The sequence below is a fragment of the Rhineura floridana genome, chromosome 1, assembly GCF_030035675.1.
Source record: "Rhineura floridana isolate rRhiFlo1 chromosome 1, rRhiFlo1.hap2, whole genome shotgun sequence".
Taxonomy (NCBI): Eukaryota; Metazoa; Chordata; class Lepidosauria; order Squamata; family Rhineuridae; genus Rhineura; species Rhineura floridana.
This window is the reverse complement of record NC_084480.1, coordinates 211320295-211345890: the sequence shown is the minus strand read 5'-3', so window position 1 is coordinate 211345890 and position 25596 is coordinate 211320295. Positions and strand designations below refer to the sequence as shown.

The window sequence follows — 25596 nt, the reverse complement described above, 5'->3', positions numbered from 1 at the left end:
TCATAATACTAGAACTCGTGGACATTCAAAGAAGCTGAATGTTGGAAGATTCAGGACAGACAAAAGGAAGTACTTCTTTACTCAGCGCATAGTTCAACTATGGAATTTGCTCCCACAAGATGCAGTAATGGCCACCAGCTTGGACGGCTTTAAAAGAAGATTAGACAAATTCATGGAGGACAGGGCTATCAATGGCTACTAGCCATGATGGCTGTGCTGTGCCACCCTAGTCAGAGGCAGCATGCTTCTGAAAACCAGTTGCTGGAAGCCTCAGGAGGGGAGAGTGTTCTTGCACTCGGGTCCTGCTTGTGGGCTTCCCCCATGCACCTGGTTGGCCACTGTGAGAACAGGATGCTGGACTAGATGGGCCACTGGCCTGATCCAGCAGGCTCTTCTTATGTTCTAATCTGGTGCTCCTGCCTGAACTTGCTGCTGCCTTGCTCCTTCACCTTACTGGTAGGCAGCAGCAGTACCACTGGTGGGAGGCCATATTCTTAACACCACCCTTTCCAGAAAGCCATTCCTGCTTTGGGAAGATAGGAAACTGCCTTATGCCAGGTCAGACTCTTTGCCCATTTAGCACTGTAGTGTCTGTTTTTGACTGACAGCAGCTTTCCAGGATTTCAGGCAGAAATCTTTATCACCACCTGCTGCCTGATCCTGTAATCTGGAAGTTCCAGGGATTAAACCAGGGACCTTCTACATGTAAAACACACAGTCTACCTACCACTGAATTACTGTCCCTCTCAAAAAAGCAAGGGGATGGCTGCTTTTTCTAGGAGCCCTTTTTATGCTCTGTGCTACAGCACTGTTAAGGGAGAAAGATAAGCTTCCAGTGTGTATCAAGGGCACATGAACTATTGTATTTAAAGGGAAGTGTAGCAAATTATTCAGGTAAATAATTTTTAAAAACAGAGTAATCTTTAATGTAATCAGGGTAGTGGTAATTATCCGGTTCTTATCAAGACACAATGCATACTGAAGGCAGGCTTTCTGCTAAATTCAGTATAGGCCCCAGACTAGGTTCTTATAGCAAGGTGTCTTGGTTGTGAAAAAGACATTGACAGCTCATTCACACTTCAAAGTTCCCATGAGCTGGAGAGGTAAAAAATTCTATGTCTGAAAAGTAATATGATATTTTGCAAGGGGGAAGATGTTCAAACAATCCATTTTGCATGTGTTCTCAAGTCTGAGCACCTTTTGATCTCTGATTCAAATTCTGTTAGGTGCTGCAGTGATGCATTCATAATAGCATAAGCAATGTTATTGTCAGATTCATTTCTCTGTTGCCACTTCTTGCTGAAATTAAACTTTAATGTACAATTAAACTGTAAGCAAGTAGCAAGAAAAAAGAGAAATAGATTATAGCATGCATGCATGCACGCCACTCATGTTAAATAAATTAGCAGGTGTGCCCAGCCCAATGACATTTACCACTGAAATACACATCAGCATGTTGAACATGACATGCAAAGAAAGTAAGGATGGATGAATCTGTTGATTTTGGTTTCTTTCCGTTTCTTATTTCTCTAATCTTAAATTCAGTTCACTACATTTCTGCATCAATTTGCCAGCTTTTATCAGCATTTTAGTGCACATTTTCCCCTCTGTACACAGTTTTTATGCAATTTTGCCCAATATAATGCATTTTATATGTTCTTTCACTAATACTTTCATTTATGCATATATTCGTTCACATCATTGTGCACATTTTTTGGATAGAGAACTGCATCACAATATTTGGAGAAATGCTAATTTCAAAGGGTATCTGTGCTTCAGTTCACATATTGTTTCAGTATTGATTAAGCAGTTTTGCATTAAAATGCAAATTGAACCAAACTTCTCCCCTAGCCCTGATAGAAAGAGTTTCTCTGTTGCAAGGACTTGGGATGGGGTAAAACTGGGACAAAATGTCTCCATATACTCTGCACACTGATATGCATTGGACCTCCAGTGGGCTGCCATAAATGAGATTGGGCCATTCAGTATTAGAAGTATCCTGAAGCTTTTTTTGGACCCCAAGTTCAGTGCTTTACTGAAAGTATCCTGGCAGACTTCAGGACTCTATTGTGGCGAGAGCTAGTTCTATCTCCTGCTAACATGTAAACTTTGTTGTAGGAGTGTGTCCTGGATTGCAGAAACTCTAGCCTGTTAAGAACACCCTGTATTTCAGTGTGTTATTGATCCTGTAACCTGCCACAGAAAGTTGTTATTGGATGGCATAGAAATACATCAAATAAAAATAAATACTTATCTGCAGAGTCCCCTCCTTCTCCCCCCCCCACCCTAATCATTGGTGTAACTCATCATGGAGTGAATTACAATCACCCCATGAAGCATCACATTTAATAGGCAGTGACGTGGTGAGGGGGTTTGAGAGTGCTGAAGAAGCTGACAGCAATGCCATCAGGAGACTAGGCCAAGAGGCTAGGCTCCTAGCAGGGGCACCCAAAGCGGAATGGTTAAAGCTGAAACACCAGACTAAGATGCATCCAAACTCAGAGGAAGGCAATGGTAAACCACCTCTGAATATCTCTTATCATGAAAACCCTATGAACAGAGTATCCAAAATACAACAAGAGATAGTGCTGGAAGATGAGACCCCCAGGTCAGAAGGCACTCTGGGCTACTGGGGACAAACAAAAGACAAGTACGGGTAGCGCTGTGACTATTGATGCAGCTGGATTGAAGCCGAAAGGAAGCCCAGAGGCTGATGTGCACAGATGTGAAAGGAGAGTCCAGAGTTGTACGACACACACAATAGGAACATAGAATGTGAGAAGCATGAACCAGGGAAAGTTAGAAATTGTTAGAAAGCAAGAAATCGAACGTATCAATATTATAATACTTGGCTTGAGTGAATTAAAATGGACGGGAATGGGACATTTTCAATCAGGCAACTACAAAATATTTTATGGAGGAAATGAGAAACTAAGAAGAAACGGTGTTGCTTTAATAGTGAGAAGTGATGTAGCAAAAACAATTAAGAGCTATAATGGATGGTCTGAGTGAGTTATATCACTGAGATTTAACGGGAAACCTATTAACATAACCATCATCCAAGTTTATGCTCCAATGACAAATGCAGAAGAAGAGGAATTGAAGAGATTTTATGCAGAAGTACAGGAAGAAATTGATCACACACCAAAACAAGATGTGCTGATAATCATGGGGGACTGGAATGCAAAAGTAGGGAACAGAGAAGAACTAGAAATATTGTGGGAAAATAGGGCTTAGGAGATAGAAATGAAGCAGGAGAAAGACTTATTGAATTCTATGAAGCCAATAATTTGTTTCTTGCAAACACATTTTTTGAGCAACTGAAAAGACGACTGTACATGAGGACATCACCAAATGGTCAGTGTAGGAATCAAATTAATTATATAATTGGTAGCAGAAGATGGAGAAGTTCCATACTTCCTGCAAAAACAAGACCAGGAACAGAATGTGGTACAGATCATGAACTGGTAATATCGAAAATCAGAGTAAAGAAACAACAAAGAAATCATAATGCCAAAATACAATTTAAATAACATCCCAGGAGAATATAAAGATCAGATAAGGAAGAGATTTGAGGCTTTAAACTTAGTTGACAGAGAACCAGAAGAACTACGGAGTGACGTAAGAGACATTATCAAGGAAGAATGCAAAAAGATAATACCTTTTGTTAAAAAGAGAGAAATACTTCAATGGATGTCTGAAGAAACTCTTAAAATGGTTAAAGAGAAAGGGAAAGCAAAAGCAGATAGAAACACAGTCAGAACCCTAAATGCAACAATACAGCAACTAGTATGTAGGGACAAAGAGAACTATCACAATGGTTATTGTATAGAAATGGAAGAGGACAACAAAAAGGGTAGAACAAGAGCCCTATTCCAAAAGATTAGAGAAATGAAAGGGAAATTTAAACCAAGGGTAGGGATGTTGAATAATTAACAGGGGAACACACTGACTGACTGAGATGAAATAAAAGGAAGATGGAAGCAATACACTGAACCTCTATAATAGAGATGCAAGGATGACAGATTAATTCACAGAGGAACCATATGATGAAGAACCTGACATTTTAGAATGTGAGGTGAAAGCTACTCTTAAAATACTTGGAAGAAACAAATCACCAGGAACAGATGGCATACCAATAGAGTTGCTACAAGTTACTGAAACTGAATCTGTCCAAATTTTGATAAAAATTTGTCAATAAATATGGAAAACTAAACAATGGTCCACAGACCGCAAGTGTTCAATATACATCCCAATTCCAAAGAAAGGGAATCCCAGGGAATGCAGTAATTACCAAACTATTTCCTTAATGCAAGTAAAGTAATGGTCAAGATTCTACAACAAAGGCTTATATGGAGTGAGAAATGCCAGACATCCAAGCTGGATTTAGAAAGGGAAGAGGCACCAGAAATCATATTCCAAACATATGTTGGATAATGGAATGGAGTAAGGAATTTCAGAAGGAAATCACCCTGTGCTTTATAGATTATAGATCAAAGCATTTGATTGTGTAGATCATGAAAAACTATGGAATGCCTTAAAAGAAATGGGGGTGCCACAACATCTGATTGTTCTGATGCGCAACCTATACTCTGGGCAAGAGGCAACTGTAGGGACAGAATATGGAGAAACCAATTGGTTCCCCATCGTAAAGGGTGTGAGAAAGGGGTGTATTTTATCACCCTACTTGTTTAATCTATACACAGAACATAGCACACAGAAAGCGGGATTGGACCAAGATGAAGGAGGTGTGAAGATTAGAGGGAGAAATATCAATAATTTAAGATATGCTGACTATACCATACTAATAGCAGAAACCAGCAATTATTTGAAATGAATGCTGTTGAAAGTTAAAGAGGAAAGCACAAAAGCAGGACTACAGATCAATGTCAAGAAGAGTAAAGTAATGACAACAGAAGATTTATGTAACTTTAAAGTTGACAGTGAAAAAAGTGAATAAGAGAAAAATCAACTCATTTGAAATGTGGTGTTGGAGGAGAGCTTTGTGCATACCATGGACTACGAAAAAGATAAATAATTGGGTGTTAGAACAAATGAAACCAGAACTATCACTAGAAGCCAAAATGATGAAACTGAGGTTATCATACTTTGGGCACATCATGAGAAGACATGATTCACTAGAAAAGACAATAATGGTGGGAAAAACAGAAGGGAGTAGAAAAAGAGGAAGGCCAAACAAGAGATGGATTGATTCCATAAAGGAAGCCACAGACCTGAACTTACAAGATCTGAACAGGGTGGTTCATGACAGATGCTGTTGGAGGTCACTGATTCATAGGGTCACCATAAGTCGTAATCGACTTGGAGGCACATAGCAAGAAGAAGAAGATGCAGTCATGGGCTAGATGAGGGTTGATAAACTGAGACTGAAACCTGACAAGACATCATTAGGTATGGTGGGCTCACAGTGCAATAAACCTTTTGCTTCTGAGGCTTTGTTGGCCTCACTACCTTGCGAGGGGATGGTGCCTCCCATCCTGCTGGTGTCTCTAACTACTTTGTTGCCTCTCTTGCAGCCTGATTCAGAAATATGTGGGCTGAAATCAGGGTGTGCCCCCCAAGTCATAAACACATTTGACTAGAAGGAAGGACCATTGATGTAAAAGGAGAGTTTAAGGGGTTTGAGTGCATTTGGCTGGCATCCATGTAGTCAGGACAGCTCTCTTCTAGTGGTGTGTGTGTGTGAGCCACATCAGGCCAAACCACAAGCCAAAGCACTGGGATTTAAGGTGCTGTAATCTTAACTTCCTGAGCAGGTGCTTTGGCTTCATGGTCTGTGGATTGGACTGTCAGGAAGAACACAAAGTGTATTGTGGCACAATAATGGGATGGGGGCTAAAGGGTTACATTTAAGAAAGATTTAGGAAACTGCAGAGCCGCTTTGAGACTCATCCTATATACCTGCCACATGCATGCCTGAATTATATACTAAAATGCATGTTTTATGGGGAAAATTGGTATTTTAGGGGAATGTGTATAAGAAACAATGAATCTATGTACATAATGAACCTATAAACCTATAATGAACACATGCAGAACTGACAGAAACAGACTGAGCCATCAGTTAGGCTGGCAATATTTGTTCTTGCGATCTTGTCACTTCTGGCAATTTTTAAAAAAGAAATTAAATTCATTCATTTATTTGTTTATTTATTTATTATTTGATCTATATCCCGCCCTTTCTCCCAGCAGGAGCCCAGAAATTAGAAAGGTTTGCAACCACAGGTACAGAAATACCTGAAAGCATGCTGAAAATGGAAGAATGTAGTGGGGTGCATGAGGAAAGCAACTGAGGGGATGGACAGAAACACCTGGCAAGGGTATATTCCATCAAGCTCTGCCCACTGGTGTCAATGGTATTGTGGAATAGCAATGGAGATCCATGATGGGGGGAGGGGGAAATGGAACACGTGGAAGCTAATGTGCTGATCACACAGTGTGAAGAAACAGATCTGAACAACCCATTTGTGGCAGAAAGCCCCTGCCTGGAAACAACCTGTGGCATTTTTTTAATGCAAACAAATTTAAGAGTACTGCAAGAGTACTTACTATGGGGTGTGATCCAGCCAAAATCCAGAACTTTTGTGTCCCATTTTAAGGGAAGAACATACTGCCCCATTGTAGATTAAAATGCAAAATGCATGCATGTGAGTGTGTGCATGCGCACACACATCCTTCACTTTAGTTGGATCATGCCCTAAAGGCTCTTTCTCTCATGGCCTCACTATTAATACTCCCCATTTGGTTTCAGTGCCAGTGTGGTGTAGTTAAGGTGTTGGACTACAACCTGGGAGACCAGGGTTCAAGTCCCCACATAGCCATAAAGCTCATTGGGTGACCTTGGGCCAGTCACTGCCTCTCAGCCTCATGAAAACCTATTCATAGGGTCACCATAAGTCGAAATCGACTTGAAAGCAGTACATTTACATTTTGGTTTCAGTAAATAATGTGCTGATCTACTGGAGGGGTAGTAGAAGCTTTAAACAGTTGTGCAGGTCTTTTAATGGTAAATTTATTTTGACAGAGCTCCTTTGCAAAGGACTGGGCCATCTCGGAGTGATGCTGGCTGACAGTGCTTTGCTGTTCTTAGAGCAAGGAAACATGTGGAAGGAATTGTTCTTTTACATTTCACAGCTTGTCATTTCCTTCACAGGGCAACCTTTGACCTCTCTGAGAGATCCTGACACCCATAAAGGAAGTATTCCCACTGTTGAAAAGGAAATGGGAAAGCAGTTTAATGCTGCGGAAGGCTGGGAACAGTGTGTGTCAAAAGAAACTCCAAGGAAAAGAAAGGATCAGCTTTTGAAATGTTTCCAGCAGGTTAGAGCTTTTATCACTCTGGATAATTTGCTAACACTTTGAAAATAGATTTGCTTTGCATATGTCTGTCGATTATGAAAACCCACATCTCCACACCCTCAACTCTATCGTCTGCCAATTATTTCACTAGGCAGGTGAAGCCACGGACAAGTTTAAATCAAATGTGAAGGATCAAATGGAGCCCTGCGGAAAAGGTACAAAAAGGGGCAGCGCTTTCTAAGTGTTTTTTTTTTGTTTGCTGGCTCAATGTGTTTGCAATTACAAGGTATGTGTGGAGTGCACAGACAACTTCAGATTAGGGATGTTGTTTCTATGACATTTTTACATCCTTTGCATTTTATTTGGCCATTTATATTTGTGGATCGTGGTATGTCTTCCTCTCCCTTTTCTCCTCACGTTGGTATTATTAGCCGCATCATTTGCTAATAAGAGGTCTCCTTCCAAATTGCTTTGTCTTATTCAGTCTTAAAATTATTTTGCAGCCCCTGTAGCTAGAAAAAGGTCTCATGTTCCAAAAGACTTTTTCAAACTAACCCAAGTTATGGCCATTGTTTCTGGCAGTGGCCAGCCAATGCCTTGCAAACAACAACTTTCTCCTAGTGCTTGTTTCCAGCCTCTAGTATTCAGAGATTTACTGCTGCTGGTTCTACCTAGCTATTATGTGGCTAATAGTCTTTGATAGATCTATAAACTCTCTATATCCATTATCACTTGGATTTTGACCGAAGTGCCAACTTCCCTCTGCTTTTTTTCCTGCTTGCCTGCCTATATAATTATTTATTTGAGTATTTTTGTACCCCATTCTGTCAGGCAAAAGCCTCTCTCTCTCTCTCTCTCTCTCTCTGTGTGTGTGTGTGTGTGTATACACACAGCAACAATACATTAAAATGTCCAAGGTGGAAAAACAGAGCAGCAATGTGAGCTAAGTTGAAAACAGCACTTAAAATGCACATTTATTTTTTAAAAATTATATCCTGCTTTTCACCATCTAGGTCTCAAAGCGGCTTACAACAATAAAAATATACAATATGCAAAATATAAAACATGACTAAACCTAAAAAAATTAAAATATCACATCAGTTAAGGACAAACCGAGATGTGTGCCTAAATTCATAGCAAGCAGCTCTGTATCTAATTTTTCCTTGACTGATCATAAAGGCAGGGGATTCCAGTTTTCACTGTGACAGCAACATATGGTGTGGGGGGAAAGCTTTTCTCTCTCCCCTCCCCAATAATATTGTTGCACTACCCCAATCTCCAAGTGAGAAAACTCCAAGGTTTACTGCACTTACCCAGGGTTTGGTTTCCTTGGAATGAAGGTCAGTGGAGGCTGTGGTGTATTTAGGAAATATGGTTTTATTTACACATATATACAACCTGAGCGTAAGATGGAGGGGTTCACAGCATTAACACTCCAATAGATCTTGCTTTCCCATTAGGCTTGTAGGAAGGTACCCAAAAGCCATGGCTTGAGATTCAGACACAAAGAGCAAGCCAGCTTCTCCCTGTATTTGAGCTTCCAGCCTCCTCTAGCCTCACTAACTTCCTGGCTTGGCCAGGGAAGGAGTGGAGGAGGCCCTCTTCCCTGAAAGAGTTCACATGGCAACAGGATGTCTCTGTACCACATCCTTACATATTCAGATTGGTCCATCCAGTGACAAAGACACTGGCCAGATCAGAGTGATTAACTTATCAAATGAACTTGTTTGACCAGTAGAGCAGGTTTCTTCCACTGCAGATCCCAACTCCCAGACACAGGATTCCAAACTGAGGCTGGAAAGGGGGCCTAAATACAGCATCCATCTCTGCCTCCAATCCTATAACAATAGAGGAGTGTGTGGAAGAAATTTCTCCAAAAACGTTGGGTGGGGGTTACCATTTACTGTACCTTACTTAACCTTCCAAGTTGTCTGAGGCATTTTCTATTTTATCTTAGGGATTTTTTAAAAACTGCTCACTTCACATTTTCCCACTGGCTGCACTTCCTGGAATGCTTTGAGAGCAACACAACATGTCCTTGTGTAGTGGTATTCAACTAACTTGTCCCATTAGCACAATGATTACCACTACCGCAATGGAACTTCCCTATCTCTCACCCTGTGTGTGCCCCCATGACCTCCCCAAATCTGTTCCAGAGGGTTGGGGGAATCCCTAGAATAAATTTAGGGGACATACAGGGGGAGGAGGGGGAAAAGTACTGATGCACAAATGGAATCTTTCCGTTGATGGGACCTTTACTTAGCACTACAACCCATTGTTCCCAAAGTACTCCAGGATCTGCAGTTGGCAGGAAGCTCTAGAAAGAGCCTTGAACCATAGTGAGTGCTGGAGGACTTTTTTTAAAAAAAGAAATGCAAGAGAAAAATGAAACAGATGAACAAATGAAACCTTTGCCACCTTCTAAGGTTGAGTAAGGTAAGCAGCAATCACTTCCAAAAATGTTGAAGAAATTTCTTCCTCCAATCTTTTTTTTTGACGGGGAATCACCTTCACCCACTCAATGAATGACCATTAAACAATTTTTTGGCATTTTTGGCTCAGCACTGCATACTCTCAGCCATTCTTCACATTCACAGCTCTGTGTATTGTAAAAACAGCAAAGAACAAGACTTAAGCGAGATGGGATATAAGAGGCTGCAAACTGTGACATGAATACAGCACACTGTCCTCTGTATTGCAGTGTCAGGGGGGTAGCAAAAACAAGAGATTTATTAAGTCCCTGATGCAGGGATTCAATTCGCCTTATGTTTTGGAGCGAGCCTACCCATTTCACCCCTCTTGGATCTGCGTGTGGATTACAACATAGATCTTCAGATTTAGCCACGGAATCAATGAACTGATCCATGAATGGGTCTGTGCTGTTCTTATGAGGATGTCCAAGGGCTTCCTTTTTCTTTCTTTAATGTTTTACAGTGGCTTAGAGCAGCTAAGACCACCTCTGTGTGTTTTTAAAAATGCTCCCACGAAGTCACTGTACATCATAATGTGCAGACCCTTGCTGGGGAATTCCTTACAATCCTCTAGGAAGAAACTGCGGGCTCATCTACAAGGTGGTTAACTGTGTGTTTGGTGCTACTCACATCTCCTTTAAATTTGCTTGGTTCACATGACATTACCAGCAGGGCCGGCCCTAGGTATGCCGGGGCCCTTGGACACCAGTCTGCCCTGGGCCCCTCTGCTCCCCTTCCTCAATCCGCGGAAGCAACCGTGGCTCGCCAGACAGGAGCTTCCGAGCTGCCCGCCATCCCCGCTTCACCTACCTTTCTCTCTGCTGTTTTTTGCAGCTGCGCACACTGCGTGCACAGGTTTACCATCAATCAAGATGGCGGCCAAGGTTTCCCTAAGAGGCTGAAGCTCTGCTGCCATCTTGGTTGATGGCAGCAATGCGAGTGTGTAGCATGCTTGCATGCCATCAACCAAGATGGCAGCAGAGACTTCAGCCCCTTAGGGAAACCTTGACAGCCATCTTGATTGATAGCAAACCGCAAAAAACAGTGGAGAGAAAGGTAGGTGAACCGGGGGGATGGTGGGCGGCTCAGAAGCTCCTGTCCAGCAAGTGGAGGGGCCTCTGTAGCTCCAGGGGCCTTCGGGCCAGTGCCCCACCTGGCCGCCCTTTAAAACCAGCCTTGATTACCAGCAAACAGAAGCTATCATGCAGTTTCCCTCATGTAAGTCCGTGCTAACCCAATCTGCTGATAATACAAAAAGGGGAGAAAAAAGGCTACAGTCCATTTCTCTAGTGGTTGCAGGCACTTTGCTCTGATGCTTTTAGGTGGGTGTGTCAATCGTTCCCCTCTCCATACCCACTATTTCCTCTTCCCTTCTTTCATTTTGTTTCCTGTAGGCTGACAAGCAACTTCCATCTGCTCTCCATTCTGCTGCCCTTTTTTTAATGTTGCTGCAAAAGATTGTACAGAAAGCACTAGGTGAGCTTCCCTGGGGAGACTGTTCTGTAGCCGGGAGAGGGTGGCACCACTGAAAAGGTCATCTCACTCATCACCATCCTCCACTCTTCCAGTAGAGGGGGCATCCTCAGGACGGTCTCTGTAGATGATCTTCACATTGTAGACTTATATGGGAAGAGGCCTTCCTTCAGATACTGGGGTCCCAAGCCATGTTAGGCTTTATAGAACTGTTTCTGGAAACATATTGTCAGCCAGTGCAAGCAAGGACAGACATAATATGCTCAGAATGCCTGGTTCCCCTAGTAGCCCCACCGCCAAATTCTGCTCCTGCTAAAGTTTCTGGACCACCTTCAAAAGCAGATTCCCATATAATGCATTGCAGTAATCTAGATGGGAGGCTACCAGAGCATTAAAAAAAAACTGATGCTAGGAAATCCCCATCAAAATAAGAATGCTTCTGGGCCACCAGTCTAAGCTGGTGAAATGCATTCCATACTGCAGAGGCCACTTTTGCCTCCAGTGACAATGATGGACCTGGCTGTATGCCCAAGCTCTAAATGGTTCCTTTGGGTGGGTGGTGGGTGGGTTTGAAACTCTCTCCAGATCACCATCTAGCTGGACCAATGAACTACCCACAAACTCCATCTTATCCAGATTTAGCCTCCACTTGTTGGCTCTGAACCAGTCCATTTCTGTGATGAGGCACCTGATCAGCATATCCATTGCCACCCCTGATGAAGATAAAAAGGAAAAATAGAGTTGAGTGTGGGCGGGTGCTCATTGGGTTACCTTGGGCCAGTCCCTGTCTCTCAGCCTAACCTACCTCACAGGGCTGTTGTGCGGATAAAATTGGGAGGTGGAGAACTATGTTTGTATGCCACCTTGAGTTCTTTGGAGGAAAGGTGGGATATAAATGTAATAATAATTTAAATAAATTAAAATGTGTCATCTGTGTATTGCTGACAACACACTCTAAACGGCCCCACTCAGCAGTTTCATGTAGATATTCAATAACATGGGGGATATGATGGACCTCTGTGGAATTTCATAATGTAAGTTTCAAGAAGCCAAACACAAATCCCCCAGCACCACTTTGTGGGACCGACTGTCCAGTTAGGAATGGAACTACCTCAAAGCATTGCACCAACTTGAACAGCCATCCTAGAAGGATACCATGGTCAATGGTATCAGAAGACTCTGAGAGGTCCAGGAGAACCAAGAGAGTCACACTCCCTTGTCTCTGCTGCATCATAGATCACCTCACACGACAATCAGGGCAGTTTTGTACCCAAATCAGGCATAAACCTCAACCAAAACGGATCCTTAAAATGAATTACACCCAAGAGGACCTCAATCTGTTTGACAGTCACTTTTGGATCAGGTAACATTCATCATTGGACTATAGATTTTCTGGGTCCAGGAAAGACTTTTTTAGAAGTGGCTTCACCACCAGCTCATTGAGGCAGTGAGGGACCACTCTCTCTCATAATGAAGCATTTACTGTATAACCTTCCTGGCCCAACCAGCTGTTCTCTCCCTCCTATATTGCATAAGCCAAGAGGGGTGATGATCTAAAGCACATGTACTCACACAAACCTCATTTACGAACCTTGTTCGCACCTTAAAGCCACATCAACGGAAATAAATCCATCATTATTGGATCAGCCAGTGCTCTTGAATTCTCCACAGTTTGACCTGCTAGAACAGTGTTATTGAAGTCATGATGGCTACATGCACTTTTCTGTTCAAAATCTTTGGGCATAGCTGATTTAGCAAAGTGGTCACCCACCACACACACACCAAAGGAAGAGCTGCTTCACTGCCTTTCTCCATTTGTTATTTTTATCCCCTAAACAGGGAAAATTAGCTGCTAAGAAGAGAGATACACAATAGAGGAAAAAATACAGCCAGTGGCGACTCCTTCTTCTAGAAGGACTCACGTGTGTGGTATTCACATGTAGCCCCACTCCTGATGTAGTGCAGCTGAGCTAGCCATGCTCCTTTGATCTGTGATCTGTGATGGGGCGGTGCCATTCACCTGACTCCAGTCATTTGCGTTGCTGCAGCTTACTGGGAGGTAGAACAGAAGGGGCGAGATGGCAGCAAGTCCAGCATAGTGCAAATGTAATGATTTTGGAGTTGACTTACTGAAATAATTCCCACAAAGTGGGCAACATTTGAATATTTCCCCTGTTGTTTTTCTAAGAAAGTAGAAATATTTATGTTTGGGTAGGGTATATAATTGTCCCTAGACTTGTCAGTGGGATTTTCATTTTAATTACAATTTCTAGTGCAGCTGTTCCACTCTTTCCATCATCTCATAGTTGATAGGGCATCTAATTAGCACTTTATAGCATTTTGCGGTCAATTATAAAATGTTATAAAAAAGAGAGAGAGAGCAGTTTAGCAAAAATGAACTGTGCAATTCGAATTCTTTTCATTGAGCTAATTTGCCAAGTAGTATGTATATGAGAGAGAATTTTTACATGGAATTTTATATGTTGTATTTCCTCTCTAGCAACTATGAAAACCCCCTTAAAAAAAAAGTAGTCTGGAGCCTACTGATTGCTGGCCCTATTAAAATCTTCTTAAAGTAATAGATAGGTTTAATTCCTCAAGCCAAAGAAAAATTATAGCATCTTAAGTATTTTCCATATTTATTATATTGATGTGCCTGTAGAAAGAACAAAAAGAAAAATCCGGGAAAGAAGCAAAATCTCTTGTATTGCAAGTTTTAAATGTACCAAGCTAAGGTTTACTTAATTAGAACCTCCAGGCAATAAAGGAACCCTTTTTTAAATTCTGTGAATCTTAATATGCTAAATAATGCAAAGCTTCAACTCTTCAAGCATGAGACACACATCTGGCCGCTTAACATTTAAATTACAGGGGGTGGGGGGAAGAGAAAAATCCCTGCCACTTCTGAGGTAATTTTCTTGAAGAAAAGAATGGGAAATGTATTACAACTAAATTTAATTTCATTTTAGATTTTCGTTGTGTTTAATTGCACAACACCTTCTTTGCAAGCATCTCTTTTTTATTTATGACACATTTTCTTTTCTCCTCCTTGTATTTTTTTATTGATCTTTAATTTAAGCAGCTCCTCACTGTTTATGGCTGCTGAAGAATTACATTGTGTTTTACCAGGAAATCTATCTAGAGTTAAAAGTAATGAGCTCAGTGATACAGAAAATAAAGGGATGCATACAAGCTCAAACAAACCCTCCACAAATTAAAGCACAGCAGCCCACAAGAAAATTGTTAAGCAACAGTATATTCAATTTGTTTTCATCCCCAACCTCTCACTTAGGCATACCAACCCATCTGTCCGTCCGTCCTTCCTTCCTTCCTTCCTTCCTTTATTTCTTTCTCCAGACGGTCTGTATTTTGTGGGAGGGATTCAAGGTAATATATAAAATTTAGCTTTGCCTAGTTGAGGTGGATGAAGGAAACAATATTAACTATGGAAAGCAAGCATAGTTTACACCACCTTAAGTTAAACTGGTGTAAAGTATGCCAGATCCAAATCCCATTCAGAAGCAAGGTTACTGCTGCCTGAGCTGCCCCAAGCCTAGCAGAGGGAAAACAAGCCTTTAAAATAGAGTTTGACTTACACAATCCTTTTTGCTGGTGTTAGTTCCACTAGGTTGCCAGGTCACATGACTGAGCTGGAGTTAGGATCCAGCATAAGTCCCCCACCCCAGCTGGTCACACTACACCTCCAGAATGCCCCTTTTGGGGGGACTTACGCCAGCTTTGGCTGAGCCCCAGCTGAATTGGGATGAGGAACTTATGCTGGTATATCTGTGGCTGAGCCAGGGTTGGGGATTTACGTATCCCATTTTAGTCCCAGCTGAGCCAGGGTTTGGCTGGCTGAACCAGAGATCCACCACATCCTAACTCGATCATCCAGGCAGATCTTGGGTTTGGATTGCTTCCTAAACTGCTCTGTCACCCTGCCACAACAAATCCACTTAAAACAACAACAACATTTAGTGGTCAGGAAAATGATGGGGAAATACACTGGAAAATTTCTGATAAACAAATGATTAATGGGAAGATTTATAACCACTGTGTGAACAAATCAGGTTGAATTTAGGATGAATGCCCATAGTCGTATAACTTCCCCACAAACAAATCAGAACGAATGCTCAGTAAACACTGGACATAGTGTAACCACATATGTTTTCCGCAAGCAAATCGGGATGGATTCTGAATAAACAGGTCATCTGAAGCATCCTCCTCTCCCTTCCTCCTTTCTTCTCTCTCTGTCTTTCTCTCTGTCTCTCTCTTTCTGAGACAAAATGTAAGTGTTCTAGAGCTGGAGAGGCAAGATTTTTAAAAAATAATAATAGTATTTTACAGAGGTTTAAACATCAATTGATTTTTTTTAAGAAGGTAAACAAGATTAGCAAATGGTGGCACAATGACACAGGTGGCGGAGGGCTTCCACTCCAGTCAGTTCCCATTACCAGTGTGTTTCAGCAAGGGCTGCTTGGCTTGTAAAACAAGAAAAATAAAAGGAGAAAAACCCTCAAACCAAAAGTCCCCTGTCCAACTCCTAACCTGTTGGTTCACTTTTAGGAATAGGAGCCTTCCCCTGCCCTTAAGGCCCTAAAGATGCCCTTATCTTTAGAAGTCATTCAGGTAACCCCACTGTTATAGGTAATGGCGGGTGACAACTAGGGCCATTGTGGCACCCCAAATATCAAGGCCCATAGTATCCACGGCTCATCCAATAATTTTGTCATCTGAGGCAAAAAACCTCCATCAAACCAGAAACACCTCTCCACCTCCCAAGTGGTAGAAATACAACAACAATAAATCAAATGCTGTCTCCCATGCTCTTTAACATTTATATGTAACCACTGGGAGAAGTCATCTGGAGATTTGGAGTGCAATGTCATCAATATGCCAATGACACTCAACTCTATCTCTCCCTTCCATCTGATGGCAAGGTTGGACTGCTCATCCTAAACTGGTGCCTGGAAGCTGTGAAGGGCTGGATGTGGGCTAACAAACTGAAACTTAATCCAGACAAGACGGAAGTGTTGCTGGCCAAGGTGAAAACTGCCCCAGGAATAGGGTTGCAACCTGTTCTGGATGGGGTTGCACTCCCCTTCAAAGAGCAGGTCCGCAGTCTGGGAGTTCTTCTGGATCCTGCCTTGCTGCTGGAATATCAGGTGGCTGTAGTAGCCAGGGGTGCTTTTGGCTATCTCAAAATGGTCTACCAGCTGCATCTGTTCCTTGAAGCAGCTGACTTGGCCACAGTGACACATACATTGGTGACATTGAGGCTTGATTACTGTAACACACTCTATGTGGGGCTGCCTTTGAAAACGATTCAGAAACTACAGTTGGTCCAAAATGCAGCTGCCAGAATGTTAACTGGAGCACGGCGCAGAGAGCATATCACCCCTGTGCTTTATTGACTCCACTGGCTCCCAATTTGTTTCTGAGTCCAATTCAAAGTGCTGGTTTTGACCTTTAAAGCCCTAAATGGCCTTGGACCAGTGTAAAGGGACCACTTACGTCCATATGTTCCTAGCCTGGATTTAAGATCATCTACCTCTGGTCTCCTCTGCGTGCCTGGAATGAAAGAAGTTAGACTGACAGGCACGCGGGAGAAAGGCTGTTCAATTGTGGCTCCCAGACTTTGGAATTCCCTGCCCCAAGAAGCCCACTTGGCTCCCTCCCTGATGGTCTTCCGGAAACTTGTAAAAACTATTTTGTTCTGGAGAGCCTTTAGTTGGGACTGACGGGTCAGCCTGACACTGTTTTAAGTTTTTTATCTTTTATTTTTATCTTTTAAGTTCTTTTATTCTAGCTTTCTTATGTGTATGCACATATATACATGTATGTATATTTTATGCATAATGGATTTTATGTATGTGTGTGCATAATGCATTTTATGTATTTTAATAGTATTTTATGCATTTTAATTTGCTGTAATGTTTTGTGTTTTTGTTGTGTATTTTATTATATATGTGTGTGATTTTATTGTAGCTACCCTGAGTGTGCTATTGTAGGGTAGAAGGGCAGGATAGAACTATTTTAAATAATAAATAAATAACAATTTGCTATCCTTTCATAATACCCAAAGTTATGCCTCAGAGGGCTTTCTCACTCCAGGTAAAGGTGTTTTTTTTTAATATCTCAGGCATTTTATTGGTATGTTTTTATCAACAGTTATGGTTTTTAAGCTGCTTTTTTATCTACTGCTGATTTTTTGTTTTGTATTTTGATTACCTTTGTTCCATTTTTTAAACTGTAAGCTGCCGTGAAAAAGTTCTTGAAGGGTGGGTTATAAATGCTTTAGTCAGAGGCAAATTATATGCACATAAAAAATCTGGGGCCCTGTACATCAAAAGGCACATCTGGCCAGATCAGAGAAGCACCAGATAGATACACTTTTGCATCTATCAGCTCTACATGCAGAAGGTTGTTTATTTCCAAAAGCAAAGGTCTTCAAATTGATGCACGCATCAGAAGGGTAAGGATTATATGGGATTCAGACATCCTATTTCCTCCTGCCATCCACCGACACATTCAAAGAATACACGAGAGGAGCTGTAGAACCAGAGCTTGGAAAAGTTACTTTTTTAAACTACAACTCCCATCAACCCCAACCAGCATGGCCACTGGATTGGGCTGATGGGAGTTGTAGTTCAAAAAAAATAACTTTTCCAAGGTCTGTGTAAAACCATGTTGGCTAGCCCTGACCCCATGTGTTGAGAATATGGCATAGGGAGATGTATGCATGTACCAACATAATACAGGCAGAACTTCTCCATATAAGGACAGATCCTAATTCACTAGGCTCTCTCCCTCCTTTACATAGAAGAACTCTAGATGTGTACATTGGTGCACACACAGAGCTCCTTAAAATGTGCACTGAATGCAAGGGCCCTGGGTTTGGTGGGGTAAGGACAGGGCTAGCCTGCACAGCCCCTCGTCAAGTGTTCTTTGAATTCATGGGCTGGTGGTCTGAATTCTGCTTACTCATCATCAGCAATGCCATGGGCACTAGATAATAGCCATGATTAGGAATGTTGGAGAATTCCAACAAAAGTGGAAATCAGAGTAGAATTTGCCAACATTAGCTTTTCACCCCATGTCCAGAATGGAAATCAGTCCAGTGACTATGATTGGTATTGGCTGAGTACATAAACACTCAACTCTGATTTGTCTGATAAGGATTGTGATCTGGTTCCAATGAAGGAAGCTCATGATATATTCTGCAAAGTAAGGATTACTATCTGTTGTTGTTTTCAGTCTGCGAACCATACATAGTTGATTATGTTTTCTCCCATTGGTATTGCTTTCCTTTTACATCGAAATACATGAGATGAAAAAATGTAATGACTACAAATTTTATGTAATTAATTACATAACTTACATAAGTTATTACATTTTACAGTGGAAGAGCCTCAATTACCTAGAAAGAAACAAAGAAACAAAAAACATTATTGCTGGAGAAATGTGATTTCCCTAACAGATGTGTGAACTTTACTACTGAAATTTGAGTCCCTGCCCACCATTGATTTTGAAAAGGCATTTCATGCAAAAGTTGGTTGAGTACTGCACATTCCTACACAAAACAAACAAACAACAAACAAGCATGCAAACAGATTTTTTGAGTGGGAAGGAAACCCTGAAACTATTTTTTTTACATTCATTCCAGTTCTTGGACCTCAGCAACTGTAAGGTGTTATGGCTGTTGGTATTTTGTTAATTACTGGTTTCAGTATGCGAGTGAAGGGGCGAAATAAGACAAGGACACATCAGCTGGGTTGAACAAGGGCCACTTTATTAAATTATACAAAAACCCAATTTAAAGTGACCTGCAGAGGGAAACCTAGGTGCGGAACTACCTATAAGCAAGCATCTTGCCATACAGCTCACGGGCGACCAGCCCCTGCTTGGGACCAGGGCAAGCCCCCTCTGCTTACCCCTTCCCCTGGCCACACCCAGTAGATGAGTAGGGGGACCTTCTCAGGTCACCACCCCCCGGGGCCGCACAACCCTCAGGTGGATGAGTTAAGTTGCCCCCAAAAGCAGCCCATATCCTGTCCTCAAGCCGCAAAGCTCTGACAGACAGGCCTCTGGAACCGCCAATCACCTCCAAAGGTGCCTAAGGGGGCCACCGAGCTGTCCTTACCTATTTCCCTTTCCACACCTTCCCGCCACAAAAAGGGGACAAATCTCTATTTAGTCCCCTTTTACCCACTGCTGAGAAGCTCCTCTCGCAGACACCTCTGCAGGTCTCCCAAAAAGATGTTGTTACCTGCGTCAGACAGGTGAATGCCATCGGCCCTGTACAGTTCACCCTTCCAATGCTGAATGTGGGGGTGTGAAATAACTGACCCCCCCTGCCCCAGAATAGCCAACCGAATTTGTCGGTTGGCCTTCTTTCGCGCTCAGTCCATCCCAATTGGGCTCCAGACCCCAAGCCAGACCCTTCGCGGGAGCATGTCTGACCAAAGCAGATGTACGCAAGGCCAATGTAGCCTTATCAACTGCATGTCCATACATGCCTGAACACAGAGGGCCGTGCCCTTCATCAAACCAAGGTCATTACCACCAAGGTGAATGACCAGTACTTGCGGAACTGCCCGCACCAAACCAGCACTTTCCTCGCTGGCCCAGCCACTGTACGGCAGCCCATCAACTGAGGCCCAGTTGCGAACCCATGTTTGATGTCGCGGCTCTCCGGGCTGTCCAGAAGATCATGCTGTGGCCGCATATTAGGATGTGCGTCTGCTCCCCCGTCCAGCAGCCTGCCAGTACAGATTCACACAATTAGGCCTCCGAATTCCGCAGCCCTTTAAAGGGGCGAACATAGCTTCGATAAGCTCTTGATGACCAAAGTCCAACGGCCTGCACCTTTTCCTGGGCAAAACCAATCTCTGTTGCCATGGAAGCAGCTCCTATCCTAAAGGAGTGGGTACCAAAGTCCGAGAGATCCAGGCCCATCGCCCGTAGGGCTCGCTTTGTGAGGGCCCAAAACTGGTATTTAGTGAGGGGCTCCTCACTGGTGTGGATAAAGAAATATCCTTCTACAGTTCCCCTAGCCTTCAGGAAAGCTTGTAAAGCCCGCACTGGGCAGATGTTAGGCATCATTGCAGGTGCCAAACGTATAGTTTGTCCTTTGCCTGTCTGGTCCATTTTAGACTGTCTCAGCTTTATCCAAGCCGCACCCTCGTCTATGGCAACATCCGATAGCTGAAGCGCATATCGGGAGATGTCTCTTTTAGATCCTGCGACCACCTCCTCTATCCTAAAAGCTCCAAAGAATAGTGTAGGGCTACAGCCCAAAATAGCAAGGCTTCATAGCCAGAGGAGCATAGCGTGTCCCACTGTGTCACTATACCCAGCAAATTGTCTAATGAAAAAGGAATACGGATATCGGGGGGGCAGGGTGTTCTCTAGCCCACCCTGCCAACATGCGACGGACTCTAAAGTCCCCAGCATGGTCTATAAAACCCTTCGCTTTAGCTAAAAAGGAAAGCCCTGCCCTCTTACCTTGCAGCGCTCGGACTGACAGCCCCTCCTCCTGCCGTCCACCAGGAATTCCAGCAGGTGAGTCACTGGAATGGGCCACTGTGGCACATAGCCCTTGCCAGCCCAGAATTCCTGAATTGCCCTACCTGCTCTCTGGTAACAGGTGAGTGTGCTGGGGGCAATGGAGAGGTTTATGGCGACTCTGCTCTCCAATCTCCCAGATTACAGGGGGCACAGCATCCGGCTGAGCCCTGGCCAGCGGCGCCAGCTGATGAAAACGGTCTATTTGGTTCCATGACAGAGCATCAGCAACACTATTATCAATGCCAGGAACATGCCGTGCCCAAAAAAGAACATTAAAATGCAGGCACTGGAGAACAAAAGCCCAGATAAGGCCCATAACCCTGGGATTCCTGGATGTAAGGGAATTGATAACATGAACCGTAGCCATGTTATCGCACCAGAAGTGAACCATAGAGTTCTTCAACTCCTCTACCCACAGGTAGACTGCCACTACAATTGGAAAAAATTCCAGAAGGTCAGATCCTTGTCTAAACCTTCTCGAACCCATGTCTGTGGCCATCGTCCATTACACCAGGAAGACCCAAATATTACCCCAAATCCAAAACCCCCAGAAGCGTCAGAGTGTACTTGGAGCTCTGCCTCTAATAAACGGTCCTGCCTCCAGAAGGATATGCTGTTGAAATCCTGCAGGAAGGAGGACCATACCGCCAGGTCGGCACGCAAGGTAGTAGTCACCCTAAACCTGTGGTGAGGCCGCAACAGCCCCACCATGGTGTCATATACTCTTCTCAAAAATGCTCTGCCGGGCGCCTGCATGCAAAATTTAGGTGCCCAGCCAGCTCCTGAAGGGTAGATAGGCAGACTTTCCTTACACCTGTAACCTCTTTTATCTTCAAATATAGGATCTCTAGTTTTTCCTGGGGTAACCTACAGCACTGCCTAACAGAATCAATTTCTATACCCAAGAAGGTCAAGACAGGGGCAGGGCCTTCCGTCTTTTCTTCAGCTAAAGGAACCCCAAGTTCCTTCACTAAGGTCTGAAACTGTGTCATCAAGAATTTGCGTTCACCAGTGCCAGCCCTACCCGCAAAAAGGAAGTCATCTAAATAATGAACCACTGCATTCATGCCCATCTGTCTTTTGATTGCCCATTCCAAAAAGGTGCTAAAGCACTCAAACACTGTGCAATAGATAGAGCATCCCATAGGCAAAGCTCTATCCATATAAAATTTGTCAGCAAAAGCAAAACCCAGTAGCTCAAAGTCTGCAGGGTGGACGGGTAATAGCTGGAAAACGGACTTAATGTCGCACTTACCCATGAATGCACGTCGGCCACAGGCTCACACCATGCGCACTGCAGCATGAAAAGAGGTATAGTGGACTGTACATAGATAGTCAGGAATGGAATAATTGACTGACTGTCCTCGTGGGTATGACAAGTGGTGAATCAGCCTGAACTCTCCCGCTGCCTTCTTGGGTACAATACCCAAAGGGGATACCCTAAGGTTAGGAAGTGGCAATGTTTGGAATGGGCCAAGCACCTGCCCTGCTTGCACTTCCTTGTTAATTTTTGCTTGTACAAGTGCCTCCATGCCCATCACAGATTTTAGATTGTGTGACATGAAGGCAGCCCTTGGACCGTTACATGGAGTTCGAAAGCCTAACATAAAACCTTGCAACAAAAACCGTGCATCACCAACTGCTGGGTAACCAGCAAGCAGGTCCTGCAAACCTTGTATGTTAATTGGGGAGGGACCCTTTTCCTTGAGGAGCAGCAGGCGGGGGCTGTTTCCTTCCCCCTTGTTGGTCCCTACCGCCTCCCCTGAACAATCTGCCCCTAGGGCAGGCAGTGCAAGGGTGAGCTGCTCCACAAATGGAACATTCGTTCTGAAATGACACGGGTTCCATGAGCAGACCCCCCGGGAACTAAAATCCCAGCACAGCAGCCGTTGTTGAACCCCTTGTCCTGCATTAACGCGGGGAAGAGTAGCCATCGGCTGCCTGCTGAGTAGATGCCCGCTATCACTCCTATCTCCGGTGATGGCTCGGGCTGCAGCCATGAACTGTAGCCATAATTCGGGCTCCTTTTTATCCCACAGCAGAGACACATCGCATGCCACCCGTATACGAAATGCCTCATCGTAAGAAAGCCAGGCCAGGCCAGAAAACTCCACATATGCCCTATAGATAATATCCAGGTACTTCAACAAAGACAGCCCCCTAAGGGGCTGCCTCTCCATCAGTACTGCAGCATAAATTAAATATGCTGGCAACTAATTAGCCCATGTATGCTCTACCCGCCGGCGTCTGGGCTGGTCAAATTCCCCTTCACTCTCTTTATCCCTCTTGGGGTGCTCCCTATAGAGCAGTGAAAAGACATCCACATAATCCCCACACCAAATTTTTTCTTTGGTGGCAGGGAGGAGATGAAAACCTAAGGTGATGGATGTCCCCCCGAAAGGGATGGCCATGGGAGCAACTGACCCCAAGGGGTCCACTATTGCTCCCAGCCCTACTGCAGTTACTTGTTCATTAGCTTGTGTGGCTGTTGTGTCCGTCCCACCGGGTGATATGGTTGATACCGCCAACTGCCCCACCCCTGCATGCTGCCACACTTGTGCACATGTGGCCTGAAGACTGCCTGGTGTTGCCCCTACACCAGATACAGGGTGGGATGCAATACTTGTCTCAGCCCTAGCAGGGGTAGCGAAAGTACGTGGCCACCCAGTTGTGTGTACAGACCCAGCAGACTCACCTGTGCCCACTAGCGGCCTTGGCACATTAGCTGTCTGCCCCATGCCCACAGATGATGATGCTGCGACAGCGTAAGGTGCAGCCTCCTCCTGTCCGGCTCTGCCCGCCTCCGCTGATGAGCCATGAGCCACTATCCCTGCACTCACCACCTGTGCTAGGCCAGAAGTGGATTCCAAGGCCTCCAGCTGGACTAAAACCAAATTAACAACATTCTCATTAGTCCTCTGTTTCTGCCCCATGCCAATGCCACCCCGCTTCCCTGCCTTAGTTCTTTTCGGCCTGGTTGCCCCCCAGGCAGAAGTCCCAGGCATGGGTGATACCTCCGTGGCAGCCAGGGGTGGCATGGAGCGTTGTTCTGGAGCAGCCAGGGGCAGCATGGAGCCTTGACCCGCTGTCCTACTTCCCTGATGCTCCAATGCTTCCAGGCGTGCTAAAATAGCCGCCCATGGAGGAGCATCTTCCTCATCAGAAGAGGAAGGGACTGGGGGTGCCTTTTTGGGGGGTGCTGCAGGCCTTTCCCTTGTCTTTTGGCCCCCCTTTTCCTTTCTTGGAAGGCATAACTATTAATTTGCCTGCCTTGTTATTTCTATTATTATTATTATTTTATTTCAATTTATTTTAGTTATGTATGTGTATCTTCCTTTAACATGCAGCACCCCTAAAGAGGTGCTGTTTATAGCCTTATATTTTTTCCCAATTTATTTTATGTTATGTGTGTGTGTCTTGCTTTAACCAGCAGCACCCCTAATCAGGCGCTGTTTAAAAGCCTCAAACACTCCCCCTAAAACTGTAAATGGGGTGGGTGCTGGGCTTCCAGCCAGCTAGGCCCCACTTACGAGGCCACTGGCTAGGCCCCTGTAAGAGGACTGCTCTTGGAGCAGCTGCGCTGCCGCCAAAAGGCCCCACAGAGGCAACTGAGCCTCCTCTGGGCTCCCTCCCCCTCTGGGGATCACTTCAATGGGCCTGGGCCCAACCAACGCAGCCTCCACAGGCTGCAAGGTGCTGTGAAATGGCGCCATTCACGTGGCCGATAAAATGGCCACCGCAACTCTCCTAGAGTCCCTTGTCGTCCACGCGGCCGAGAAAATGGCCCCCGCAGCCAAAGCACTCTCTGCTCTGCTCCCTCGTCGCTTGTCCATCGCTTGCAGAAAGAGGAGGTAGGAGGGGCGGACTGGCCTTAAATAGGCTCATGGCCCTGCCCCTCCCTGCCTCACGTCGTGCGTGCATAATGCTGCAATGCGCAACATTGCCCTTAGCCAAAATGGAGGTGGTGGTGGCATAGTTCTCTCCTTGCAACCAGGCGTCGCCTATCCACACTGCGCAGGTAAGCAAGACCTCATTTGTGAACATGATAAGCAAGTACATGAGATGTACTGCAAAACAGACAGTATTCTTGAGGCTAAAGATATAAATCCTAAACTATTTAAAATTTGCTAATATGACTATTGAAACAAATTATCTTTTAAGTCATTATTTTAATGACATATTTGTTTTTCTTTCTGTGCAGAAAATGAGCCATATATAAATTCTGGTTTGTCTGATAAGGGTTATGTTCTGGTTCCAGTGAAGGAAGCTCATGGTATATACTGCAAAGTAAGGATTAATATCTGAACTTTAAAAAACAATTATGTTGACAACTTTCTTGTAAAAAACAATTATTCCAAAAAGCTTCCCTTGGCATCCAGTGGAGGTTTTTGTGCATCTGGAAAGGTGAAGAAAAACTGCTGACATTTTGTGAACTCAGCAATGCCAAAAAAAACCTCTTTTATGGCTAAGAGTTCACCTTTTCCCTGCCCTACCAAACACTTCGGGTGAATAAATCCCTTTACAACTCAGCAGTACCTGCTAATCTTTGGAGTGGTAATTGGATGGTTATTCTTTTTGCTGAGCTCTTACGGTTTATTGGACATTCTCACTTCTGTTTCTACCTGCTCCTTTCAAAAGACTGCTTAAAATTCATCATATGATGACAGTGAATCTGAGCAACGCTCTTTTGGAAAAGGACCGAACCATATAGAATAATTTCTAAACTCTCAGACTTTTTGCATTCCAAAAGCAATTAAAAAAT

The 25596-nt window shown here is 43.9% G+C and overlaps 1 protein-coding gene across 7 annotated transcripts in view; it reads left to right on the top strand.

The window, feature by feature from the left end:
• LOC133367599 (uncharacterized) overlaps nucleotides 1-25596 on the top strand; it is a 360491-nt gene that overhangs the window by 195217 nt on the left and 139678 nt on the right. For 6 of the 7 annotated variants that reach the window (XM_061591725.1, XM_061591699.1, XM_061591706.1 and 3 more), the window contains 3 exons: nucleotides 7175-7341; nucleotides 11186-11267; nucleotides 25036-25121. In XM_061591725.1, the coding sequence (XP_061447709.1) occupies nucleotides 7175-7341; nucleotides 11186-11267; nucleotides 25036-25121 (335 nt within the window). The remainder of the gene's footprint in view (nucleotides 1-7174; nucleotides 7342-11185; nucleotides 11268-25035; nucleotides 25122-25596) is intronic. The other variant, XM_061591732.1, reaches the window with a different exon arrangement.